The sequence below is a fragment of the Perna viridis genome, chromosome 11, assembly GCF_037379345.1.
Source record: "Perna viridis isolate PV_CMFRI_1.1 ecotype Kerala chromosome 11, ASM3737934v1, whole genome shotgun sequence".
Taxonomy (NCBI): domain Eukaryota; kingdom Metazoa; phylum Mollusca; class Bivalvia; order Mytilida; family Mytilidae; genus Perna; species Perna viridis.
Genome location: NC_142455.1, coordinates 13,645,833 through 13,658,449, shown reverse-complemented (window position 1 = coordinate 13,658,449; position 12,617 = coordinate 13,645,833). Strand labels below are relative to the sequence as shown.

General features: G+C 35.0%; 1 protein-coding gene across 1 annotated transcript; it reads right to left on the bottom strand.

The window, feature by feature from the left end:
• Positions 1 to 3,778: 3,778 nt before the first annotated feature.
• On the bottom strand, positions 3,779 to 5,852 carry LOC148603066 (uncharacterized). The gene is made up of 2 exons (XM_088553147.1): positions 5,028 to 5,852; positions 3,779 to 4,243 (listed from the first exon to the last, which is right to left on the bottom strand). The coding sequence occupies exons 1-2, from the start codon at positions 5,779 to 5,781 to the stop codon at positions 3,861 to 3,863; spliced, it is 1,137 nt and encodes a 378-aa protein (XP_088409273.1). The 5' UTR covers positions 5,782 to 5,852; the 3' UTR covers positions 3,779 to 3,860.
• Between the last annotated feature and the right edge of the window lie 6,765 nt (positions 5,853 to 12,617).

Sequence of the window (12,617 nt, the reverse complement as noted above, 5' to 3'; positions counted from 1 at the left end):
TACCTAAATATGGTAGTAATAAGCACTTGAAATCAAGTTTTGTGTAGATTTGAGCAAAAATTAGGTTAGAAATGAGGAAAAACTCACTTTCATTACTGCGGTTAAGGCCATATAAGCATTCCCCTATGGCAACATGGAAAATCCATTATTGAGCACTTTTTTTGCTTTAGGTGCCCTTTACTGGTCATGTTTTAATGTGAAAACACTGTATTTACAAATTTAATGCCAAATATATCACCTTTTGTGAAAATTTAAAGATTTAGGATTTTTGACATGTGATCAAGAAAAAGGGGGAGGCATGTCAGAAATAAATTTTTAAAAATAGACCAATTTCTCAGAAAATGATTACTTTTAAAACTATTTCTTCATTAATATTGTTAAAAAACAAGTTGTGATTGATATTTTTTATTTGAAAAGTCAGAAAAAGTTCTTTGCAAATATTTAATGCATTTCAGTATGGTAGAATATTTTCACTTTTTTGCTCGCACAACTTGGTTACCCTATATTTAAAAATCAAATATTTAAAAAAGTGCTTGTCACATTTCACTGAAACTTTGCAAATGCATTCAGTATGTGTGTAGGAAGATACCTGTATAGTTATTTATTTTTTCTAAGACAAAAAGTGACTCTTTAGGTTACAGACCACCAATTCAACCAATGAGCATTTGGAACGTACGCAAAAATAGTCCTACGCAGAAATTACCCCTGTTCCTCTTAGTGCTGTGAAAAAAGTTCTCATCTTATTTTAAAAATTTAAAGAGTTTCTGAAAGGAAAAACATTTCTGTACATTTTATAGGTGCATTTTGCTTCTTGTGATGTGAAGCCTAATCTCCATAATGATTTTTAAATATACCCCTATCTTGTGAAAACACTGGGATTTCCCATGCTATTTATAGACCCTTCACTTCCGGTGACCAGTACTGCACTGCAAGTCTGCTAACCCCACATGCCATTCTGAGGATTGTGAGCTGACATATGTAGAATCATGCTGATATATAGTCATCTGCAGGTTAAAGTTAAGGTAAAGTCCCGAGAAGCCATTGAATATTGTGAAATTAGCATAGAAGCCTATGGGAAGTGGAATTAGTGGTTTTTAGCCTTTACGGACAGCGCCGTGTAATGCCATTCCGAAACATGTAAAAACATTTTGATATCAGTCCGCTTAGGCAATCTATGATAATACAACAACACCCGGAATGTCTTGAATACTGATATGCGAAAGACCTACAAATTATCAACCTCTATTTAAGCATACATAAAATGGATAGCTTGACTTTTCATTGTTTCTACAGGGATGAAATCACTTCAACCTAACTCTACTTCTTTGTTCATAAACATCATTGGCTATTGTCGACAACCCATCTTTCAGAATATTCCTACTGAGACAATCTCCAAAACTACATGTACAGAAAAAAAGCGACATAACCTTAAGCTTTGAAAGCAAACATAATTTTTAAGGTGGATTTTTGCTCTTTAAAGATAAAAATAAGATTTACTTCATCGTAAAAACTGCAAAAGTTCATATGAAACTTTTCTGAGGATCTTTTCAACTGGGATGATTTGTCTGGATATAGCAATTATAGATGCACTAAATTGCAGTTTAGGTAGCCAAAATTGATATTTATTTCAAGGCTAGCAATTACGTGAATGGAAAAAAACATGAGCTTATCATAAAAAATATCTGTATAACATGATATTTCTAAGAACAAGGATCATCGTCAGAAAAACCGCTGAATTTCACATACTTGTAAGTTTGTATCTTTCACTTCTTGAGTTTTATCACAGCCCATGCATTATGTCTAAACAGCCGAAGCCATGCGGATATATGCTAAACTTCTTACGAAGCTATTGAAAAAAGTGTTGTGTTGCCGAAATGTTTTGGTCATCATTTCAAAAATTTTGGTCAACATCATGAACTCATTGATGGTATGGTGTGGACATTTTCATCATAAGTCAGAACGGATTCGCTCACAAGGTTTTAGTTTCCATCTTTCGTTTTAACTCGGACAATAACTATATGAACACCTCAGATGGTGTTTCTTAAAAAGCAGAGGACACTTACTCTACCGCTGCACCTGGTTCATACTAGCAGATTCTAACTTGATTACTTATACTTCAGTTTTAATATGCATTCTTTTAGATAATTTGTGTGTCTTCTCTGATAATGGTATGGTTCCTTTAATATTCACTTACACTCAAAAGTTAATGCGACGACTTTGATTCCCGCATTGCAATCTAATATTTCCTACATAGTAACTTTCCATCCGCTATAGTGTTTGAACTAAGCTGCAACCATTATATAAATGATTTTCATCCGCCTATCTAAGTACTTCTTTGTCTACGAATCAGGCAAATTGTGTATAAGATTTGGCATGGAGATTTTATTGCATTATTCAGGTATTTATACCTCATAACCTCTAGAAATAACTATCAGAGTCTTTGTAAGTTTCCGTTTTCAGATATCGCCTGAATATAGCTGAAATATTGCTGCTCGGGCGTTAAATCCACACAAACAAACAAACAAACCGTTTTCAGATATTGATAGGCCAAATTTAATTGAAATATACTATGGCAGGATGAATTTAAATAGTTTTTCGGTTATTTTCTGGCTGAATTGAGAATAATGTATCCCATTGCATGATTTTTACACACTTTTGTAAAAAGCTCCTCTGACCAGAATAAACATGCATGTTGTTCGTAGATTGAGTTGATCACTTAGAAAATTCAACGGTCGTCACCACGGCCTCAATGACAGATATGAAGTGTTCATTCGATATCACAAACGACCTCAATCTGCCATTAACCAAACTTGACCTTCAATGAGCAGCATTGCGGGTGTCTTCTTAGTAGTAAGAACTGCACATCATTTCTGTGTTATACTTCATTTTTAGTGTAAGTGTATTTCGTGATATTTTTTATGACGCACGTTTTTGTCTAGTTGTGCAAGGTATATTCTTCATCTTTTGCTGTATTGTGAAGATGGGAGTACAGTTGACAATTAACAATTCCAAAAGGCCCCGGTATGAAAAGTGGTGTACACCCTATAGCGATCAGTCTGTCCGTCCGTAACAAATCGTGTCCAGACTGTAACTTCTTTGTCTCTTAGTGTAGGCTTTTGATATCAATCATGAAGGTAAACCTGTTCTAGACAATATGCAGCTTTTCATGGTTGGTGACGTTAGACTTCAACTTTTAACTCAAGGTCAAATTACGGTATTGATTTTTGCTGACAAATTCGTGTGTGGATTCCAACTATTTTTGTCTTTTGTAAAATTGTGACATTTGGCATGAGAGTAGATCAACTCAAGACGATGTGTTGCCCGTCATGGCAGGTGTCACATGACATTGAACTTTGACATTAAGGTCATATTTATAATTTTTTGCATAATTGATTCATGTTTGGTCTTTAATGAGGTTTGTATGATAAATTGATCGAGTCGTGCATGGCTGGTGTACAGGATTGTTACCACAGCAGGGACCTCAAAAATGAATGGTTTGAAGTTTGTGTTGATGCTTTTAAAGAGTTTGCTATTGAGTTCAATCTTGCGGTTAAGATTTACTAATTTGTATTAAAATAACAACAAAATTTTAAAAGTGGAAGATCCCCAAATCTAATACATATATATTGTAGGTTCACTGACCTGTCAGATATTGTGTGCGTATCTACAAACAATGACTGTACAAAATACAACATCTTTCTGTGCACTCTTAACTTCATAATTTTTGTTTTCCACGTATAAAACTTAAATGTTGATGATCAATCCTCTTTAAAAGTAATCACCGAAAACATATTTTAATTTAGAATCATTTTTAACCAATTTTATTTACATGTTACAGTTGTTTAATATATTACAAATTACTACTCGCTGATCTGCATTATGGACATGCAGGATTCATAGGAACTATACACATATGTATTTCCCATGGCTTTAACACTTATTATATCATTTACACGGAGGCGCGTTATTACTTGAACGGATCCCGTCTGAAAAGGTTTTGCATTTGTAATATAAGCATCTGCAATCTGTGCATTGTTCTTATAAATGTAAAATCCTCCCCCTTGAGCATTGTTAGTTTGTGCAAAGACAGTAATCATATAAATCCCTGGCACTGTACAGTGAAACATTCCATCAGCCATCGACACATTTCCTTTGGTGAACGTGTAAGGTGGTGTAAGCTTGAATGGAATTACTTCACCACTTCCGTAATTTTGTGTATTGGTCACACAAGCAGTCAGAGCAACTAATAAATGAAGAAATTTACATTTTTTTTTCAAATTCACCTGTTAAATCCTCTCTGAGTTAGCATTGTCAATGTATGAAACTTAAATGTAATAAAAGCTAAAATAAATTATGAAGGCGCAAAAGTGTTTTTTTTTAATGTTTCACATCTGAATTTTATGTTTTATATAGCATTTTGTTTGTTTGTTTGTTTGTTTGTTGGGGCTTAACGTCCGAGCAGCAATATTTCAGCTATATTCAGACGATGAACATGAAATTGATGATAAAATGAACATGAAAAGATGGTCAAATGAAAAAGGGATTGGACACAAGGACAATGGGGTCGAAAAATTTTGATTGCCATCGGAAACAGGGAGAGGTGGGCAGGGTATAGCATTTTGAAAATGCTTCTTTTTCATGTTCATTTTATCATCCTTTCACGTTCATCGCCTGAATATAGCTGAATTATTGCTGCTCGGGCGTTAAACCCCAACAATCAATCAATCAATCATGAAAAGTCCGACTAGTCACGTCTAGATCAATCAATATTACACGGAATTCTTATGCAGTTCATCTCAGTCTTTGTTTTCAGCATCTCGTCATTTTTTTTATGATTTTTTTTTACTCTCGGCTACAAATCAAATGCTTCATCTCCACAATATACATAAAACAAATTAATTTAAGATATAGTTTTCTGGAGTTTATAGACAGACGTGTGTTTGTTTAATTGTTTGCTGTTCTTTTTAATTTTTCATACAAAGATACTATGAATAAGACCCTTTTGCAGTTCAACTTATTTTTCTTACCTCTGTCTTTCATTACAGTTAAAGTCTGTTTAACCGCGTTTATGCCTTCAAATGCCAGACTTATATTTTGGCTGAGACTTTCTTCTATTCCTAAGACAAGTGAAAGGTTCTTGCGAAGACTCTGCTCGATAACAGATACGATAGAAAAACTTTTATTAATAGTCATTTCTAATGACTGAACTTTCCTTTCAGACGATTGTAAGTTATTATAAAGTGTCATAAAGTCTTGCTTTCTTGCAGTTACATCATCAGAAACTGAATTTAACTGATTTTGCATAACCTCAAGCTCATTTTCAATAACTTTTAACTTATTCATTAATGCTGCGATCGAATTTGAATCGATCATGATTTTAGCATTTTGAAGGGATGACAAAGTTTGCTCCAAACGCACCGATTCATTTTTCAATTGTTTATTTTCCTCTAGCAAATAATTGTACTTTTCAGTCAAAATCTTGTTTTCGCTTTTTAAGCTGACAATGTCCATCTTCATTTGGTCTTGATCTGATGCAGTCTCTATTTTCGCAAAACTTGAATTTATATTTGACGCCTTAATGTTGATCATCTCAGAGAAATTTTGCTGAAGTTGTAAAACGTATTTTTCTAGTCTTATCCGCGACTCTCGCTCGTCTTGGTAGAGAGTCATTAGAACGTTAAAGCGTTTGTCGGAAATAGAACCGCTTTGCTGCCCCGTGTTAGTATCCAATAAAAATCCATCACAAATAATACTGAAAAGAAACAAAACCAAAATCTTCATTGCAAAATTAACTCCGTGTCGATGTACAATCAAATAGTTATTCAGATTACGCCCAATGACAAAAGTCCACAGTTAATCTTTTTAAACGTAAAAAGTAAATAAATGATAACATATAAAATATTTGCATCCTAACATTTGTTTGTTTGTTTGTTTGTTTGTTGGGATTTAACGTCCGACTAGCAATATTTCAGCTATATTCAGACGATGAACATAGAATGGATGATAAAATGAACGTGAAACGATGATGAAATGAAAAAAAAAGGATGGGACACAAGGAAAATAGGGTCGACAAATTTTGATTGCCACTAGAAAAAGGGGGTGGTTGGGTAAGGTCGGGCAATTTAGCCTCCTGTGGCGGAGCGCAAAGGTTCCTACTCCTATCGAATTCCACAGCTGAGTTCTTTAACGTGCGAGGAACGTGACATCTTTCCCAACACGATGCACCACTATGGTTTGCGGTCATGTTTTCCGTATTATAGCCTGACAACCCCAGCATGTAACACGCCAGGGGTACACTATTCTACCACCTGGGGCTAACAACCCAGTTGCTCTGTGGGCAGAGCGCCTAGCCCCCGGCTAGGTTTCTGAGCACTATTTAGTCTCCTTATATGACAAGCTTAGCGCTGCTGCAGGCCTGTTCTTTTAACACCCGGACCTGAACGGGGCTCGACAGTTTCAGAAATTACACGTTATTAGTGATAAATTGTAAATGACAATGCATTAAGCGAGTATGTCCGTTATTTCCTAGGTTTGAGATCTTGTCGAAACCGGCGCTATAGCAACAGATTTATTACAAGAAATAAATAATTGCCAAAGTCAAGAACAGGAGAACGCCGATCGTCCTAGCTTGGTTTGGTATCTGTAAAATAACGCAGAAGGAAGGGAAGTGTATTAAAATTAGGAAACCCTATGGCCAGAACATTGAAACCTGTATCGATGAATCCCAATACGTCCTAGACCAGATATTAAAAGCAAATCCAAAAGCAAAGGTCATGTTCCTAGAGTGCCCCTTTTACTCAACAAAGAAATTGAACAAACAGGTTGAGCAAAGGTAAGAAAAACACAATAGAGACAAAAACAAAAAATACCACAGGTTGACCAAAACAACAATAATAGCCACCAAGTAGGCAAGAGCATAGAAGGTAAAATACAAGTACATATCAAGGGGAAAGGTGTAAAAGGACAGGCCGAACAAAACATCAGAGACAGTAAAAAAAATTAAAATAACAGTAAAACACGGAGAACAAACTTAACCTCCCTACGCGGAAGAAGAAGACTATTACAATAACAAATTATCGTGGTTAAACGGTAAGGTCAAGGTTGTCAGACTTTCACAGGACCTAATAGTAGGCAAGAAAAGGATAAAAAAAATTCTGGTACGGCGAACAAAAGAAACAAATTCAAGAGAATTACGGCCTCCTTCACGACGGTGTACACCCAGTTAGACATCTTTCGATGCTGTGGATGTTCAAAATTCTCAGATTAGCAATGAGATTGAATCACCAGTAACCAGAAAATTTTAAGTTTTAATTTACCTGTGTGTATATATATTTTTTTACTTTTTATAAATCGAAGCGGGGAATTCTTGTTTTCTCTATATCAAACTGCAAAGTGTAAATTACCTTTTATGTTAGTATTTCTGTACATTCATGTACATGATTTATTTTGTTTACTTTTATAAACCGAAACGAAGCCTCGTTTTGCTTGAATTGAAAATACATATTTAGTGCCTGTGCTCAACAGCATACGCATACTAAAAACGAGGAAGTCTTGTTTTTCGATATAAAATGTTACCATGTATAACGGGAGAGGGGATTTCTACTCTCACTGTATATATTTTGTTTACTTCTATAAACCAAAAACGGGAAAAGTCTTGTTTTCGATATAAAAATTTACCAGTGTAAAACGGAGTGTGGACGCCTTATTCTCAATCAAAAATAAAGCAAGAGGGGAAGCTTGTTTTCAAGACTGAACTTACATACATGTATATCAACCAATAACGAATTAAAAACCGGAAGTAGGGAAGCTTAACTTTCTGTTTACCAGAAGTACAATCAAATAAAAAATACTAGGAATAGGGACATCTTACTTTTCGTAATTTGGAGTGGGGAAGCCTCGCTCTCAACTTAAAACAAAAAATTCAGTAAATACAATTAGCAAAAGTATGGAAGCCTTGTTTTTGCTGTAAATATAACTAAAGTGTATCTAGGGACGGGGACACCTTGTCTCTCGAATATCATAAATCAACATTAACAACAAAACAGTCTACAACACCTTACTACAATGGCGCAAGGAGTAGATATGCAAGTTTCTAATCTTATGACATCAACACCAATCACTAAAATTAAAACAAACAAACGTCGTAGAATGGGAAGTAATATATGCGCAAAGTATGCTACGACACTGGATGAAAACCAAGATTCTATGGCGTGTTGTGTTTGTGAACTAGACCTCTGCATAAAATGCACAAACAATTCGCAGATACTAATTACCGCTTAAGCAGAGGATACAACTGACAATTTCAAGTGGACCTGTAATGGATGAAAGCTATTTTCCCTTGCATGACCGGTTTATCACAGCAATTAAATACAATGGAACAAACCACAAATGATCGAATGGCTATAATGGAAAATAAAATTGAAACAATTGATAAAGAAATTGGAGGAAGAGTTAGTAAAGAAGTAGACTCACTAAAAGTTTATTTACCTAATGAGGTGAAATCAGAAATTCAGAAATCCTTGCAAAACGATGTTCGAAAAAAGTTGCTAGAAATTGATTGATTGATTGTTGGGGTTCAGCTATATTCAGCTAGAAATTGAAGACCAAAAATGTCGAACATTAAACTTAATATGCTTTAACCTACCGGAGAGCACCAGTAGAAACAACCTGGAAAGGAAAAGGTACGATATTTCACATTTCTGTGTAAAGCAATTGGGGTACCAGAGGTAGCAATTTCAGTGTCATTCAGGCTAGGTAATAGAAAGGAAAATGTGGATAGACTGCTGAAAATTGTGTTAGACAACAAAAACCAAAGAGTATAATAGAAAATACAACAAAAATCAAATAGTTAGAAGGCACAATATACGAGACGTGTATTATCGTTAAAGATTTGACAGTTAGACAGAGATAAAAACAAAGAAGAAATGTATAAAAAAGAGCAGTTCAAACCGCAGGAAGAGTGGATAGGAGGATCAAAGGTATCACGAAAAAACAATAAACCTTAGTCAAAATGAATTTAAAGCAGTTGCAACCACCCAAAATATAGACATGTAAGAAAATAAAGAAGAACAATTAACATTTTCTCAATACCTATCACAGCCATTACTACATCCGCCTCAACGTCCAACCAATGTAAATATGACAGAGGGAGCAAATGTGTCCAGCATAGGAATGTTGCTGAGGTAAGTACAACCAATTTAGAAGATAAAATTGTGGGAGGTATAAACACTGACCCCCAGCAAAGAAATGTGTCAAACCAATAGATAATTTTAACGTTTTTAACCACAATGTAAATAGTGCACAGTTGTCGAAATGTACAAAAATGCCTGTTTAACAAAATGGGTGAACTCGTAGTGTTGGTCACAGAGCGAAAATATGACGTCAATAACGGAAATATTTCCTAAAAACCAATCCTTAGAATACAATGATAACATATGGAACATACCAGGATACACACGTCAATGTCCCAGTAAAAAAAACATTTACAAGAAGACGTGTCATAATATATATTAAATATTCATTGACAGTCGAACTATGAAATTTATTTAATATATCCAATTAGGAATAAACGTTGAAGGTACCAAGATATTAGTCACATGTATATATAGAAGACCAAGCACAATGGACATACAATGTTTGGAAGAACTATATCAACTATGATAACATACTGCACATGGGTGATTTCAATTTTAAAGAAATAAACTGGGAGACCTATACATCACTTACAAATTGTGAACATCTAGCAACAAAATTTCTTGATAGTGTAATAGATACGTTCTTAATACAACATGTTGTTAAACCAACTATAGAGGGAACAATGTACCAAGCATTCTGGATCTCATTTTCAGTAACGCAAAAGGAAACGAACGAAAGTCTTTATTAACTGGTGAACCGCCTGAAGTTAGGAAAACCGCCAACATCACACCGATACACAAGAAGGGCCCAAAACATCAAGCCTCCAACTATAGACCAATAAGCTTAATTTCAATCATCTGTAAAACCTTGGAGAGAATAATGAGGGACCAATTGATAGAATATATGGAAACAAACGAACTTTTCACCACGCACCAACATGGTTTCAGAAAAGGCCGATCCTGTGTCACTCAACTTATAGAAGTTGTGGAAAAATGGACGGAAGAGCTAGATACACAAAATGCTTTAGATCGTGTATACCTCGATTTCCAGAAGGCTTTTGATACAGTTCCACACCAGCGTCTTATTCACAAATTAAAGAGTTGTGGTGTTCCTGGGAAACTATTGAAATAGATAGAATATTTTCTGTCAGATAGAAAACAACTGGTCGTACTCAATGGCGAACACGCAGAATTGACTGAGGTCACAAGTGGCATTCCACAGGGAGTGTGTTCGGTCCTATTCTGCTTACGATATTCATTAAAGACCTCCCAGATGCATATCGAAAATATGGGAAAGCTATTTGCAGACGATACAAATATTTACGCAAAAGTGAATACAAACGACGATCAGAACAGCTTACAAAGGGATATTGATAGCCTAATGGACTGGTCGGATAAATGGCTTCTCAAATTCAACAAATCAAAATTTAAACATCTCCACCTAGGTCAAGATAACGGAGCACAATTCACCATGAACCAAGAAATAATTGAAACTACTATACAAGCAAAAAAGTCCTTGGCATTACTATAGGCAGCAAATTAAATTTCCAGGATCATATTAACATACAAATTAAAAAAAGCCAACCAAAAATTAGAAATGATCAAAAGAACATTCAAGTATACAGATAAAAATATGTTTCTTGTGCTTTACAAGAGTATAGTGCGTCCCAATCTAGAGTATGGGAGGTCAGTATGGGAGGTCAGTATGGTCGGTCATAAACACAAAAGAAGCGGTACAAATAGAAAACGTACAGAGAAGGGCTACAAGACTACTCAAAAACATCAAATATCTAAATTATGGGGAGAGACTGGTGTATCCAAGATTACCGACACTACAGTATAGAAGGGAGAAATCAGACCTAGTAGAAACATATAAGATCATCAATAACATTGACAAAGTTGAAAGCGAAAACCTATTCCCTATGCATGAATCAAATACCAGAGGTAACCAGCAAAAATACATAAGCAACACGGTCAAATAAATAAGAGGAAGGCAAGCTTCTCACATAGAGTGGTTGATTACCAGATTACCAGACAATGGATCTGAGACGCGATGAAGCGTAGGTACCAGTTAACCGATCTCGGGACCAGATGACCAGATGACAAGTGACCTAGATGAGTATAGTTAAGAGCATTTCCGATTATGAATCATTGTTCAGCATAGATGCTATGTATCAAGTTAGTGTTTTAATGCATGTAGGTTAAACAGCATTAAGTTTCACAAGGCTAACGGTTTTTAATAGGACAACGACTGAGCAAACTGAAAATGTAGACTTTATATTAAATAATTTGTGCTTGAAGGACTTACGTTTTGTTGCTGTACATAGTGTTTTCCCCGAACTTTGCGCATCCGGTATGTGTACGCTGACGTCATATCCGGAAATAGAAAATTGACAATCACCTGTTTCATCCGTAAAAAAATATAAACCAATAATACAAGACATTTGGTAAGTTTTGGGGGCTTTAAATACCACTTTTAAGTAAAATTATTTTTTTGAAAAATCTCTAAAATTATATAGAATTCGATCAATTGACTGGCATAGAGGGGATTCCCCAATGTGTAATGACCCATGATATGATGACCTAGTAAACAATGCATTACATTTGATTTAGAATCGCTTACCTGTTATGAATTTTCATATATAAGCTCAAAACCATGTTCCTTTCTTAATAATCTCCAAAGGAAATGATTCGCCATATGCAAATTTAAACATATATAAAAATAAACGAAAGTTTTATCTGCCATGATCACATAAGAGTGTCTGTTTTACTTTGAAACTGACCTTAGATAGTGCTATATTCTGACTGGTTAGAACATTATTCTAAAGTAGTAAATAAAGGAACGATTTCAATACTGATGTTAATGGAAAAAAACTTCTAGGCCTTAAAATTGTTAACTGGGCACAATGTGATTGCTGTCTTAAGTGGGTCCATTTGAAATATTGTACCGATGAGGACACATATCTAAAACTGATAACTTCTACTGTTCTTTGTGCGTTATCTCACAGAGTATTTTATAAATAACTTGATTTTGTGACTGTAGGCTTAACTTTAACCTGCAGAGGACTATATATCAGCATGATTCTACATATGTCAGCTCACAATCCTCAGAATGGAATGTGGGGTTAGCAGACTTGCAGTGCAGTACTGGTCACCGGAAGTGAAGGGTCTATAAATAGCATGGGAAATCCCAGTGTTTTCACAAGATAGGGGTATATTTAAAAATCATTATGGAGATTAGGCTTCACATCACAAGAAGCAAAATGCACCTATAAAATGTACAGAAATGTTTTTCCTTTCAGAAACTGTTTAAATTTTTTAAATAAGATGAGAACTTTTTTCACAGCACTATGAGGAACAGGGGTAATTTCTGCGTAGGACTATTTTTGCGTACGTTCCAAATGCTCATTGGTTGAATTGGTGGTCTGTAACCTGTAGCATAGACATTTACAATATATATATTAATTGGACATTAAACCTTAT

What these genes read in the sequence shown, in the direction of transcription:
- LOC148603066 (XM_088553147.1), bottom strand. Translation starts at nt 5,781, where the DNA reads ATGAAGATTTTGGTTTTGTTTCTTTTCAGTATTATTTGTGATGGATTT. An exon ending in AACTGTAATGAAAGACAGAG is followed by an intron (nt 4,244 to 5,027) that starts GTAAGAAAAATA and finishes TTCATTTATTAG; the next exon opens with TTGCTCTGACTGCTTGTGTG.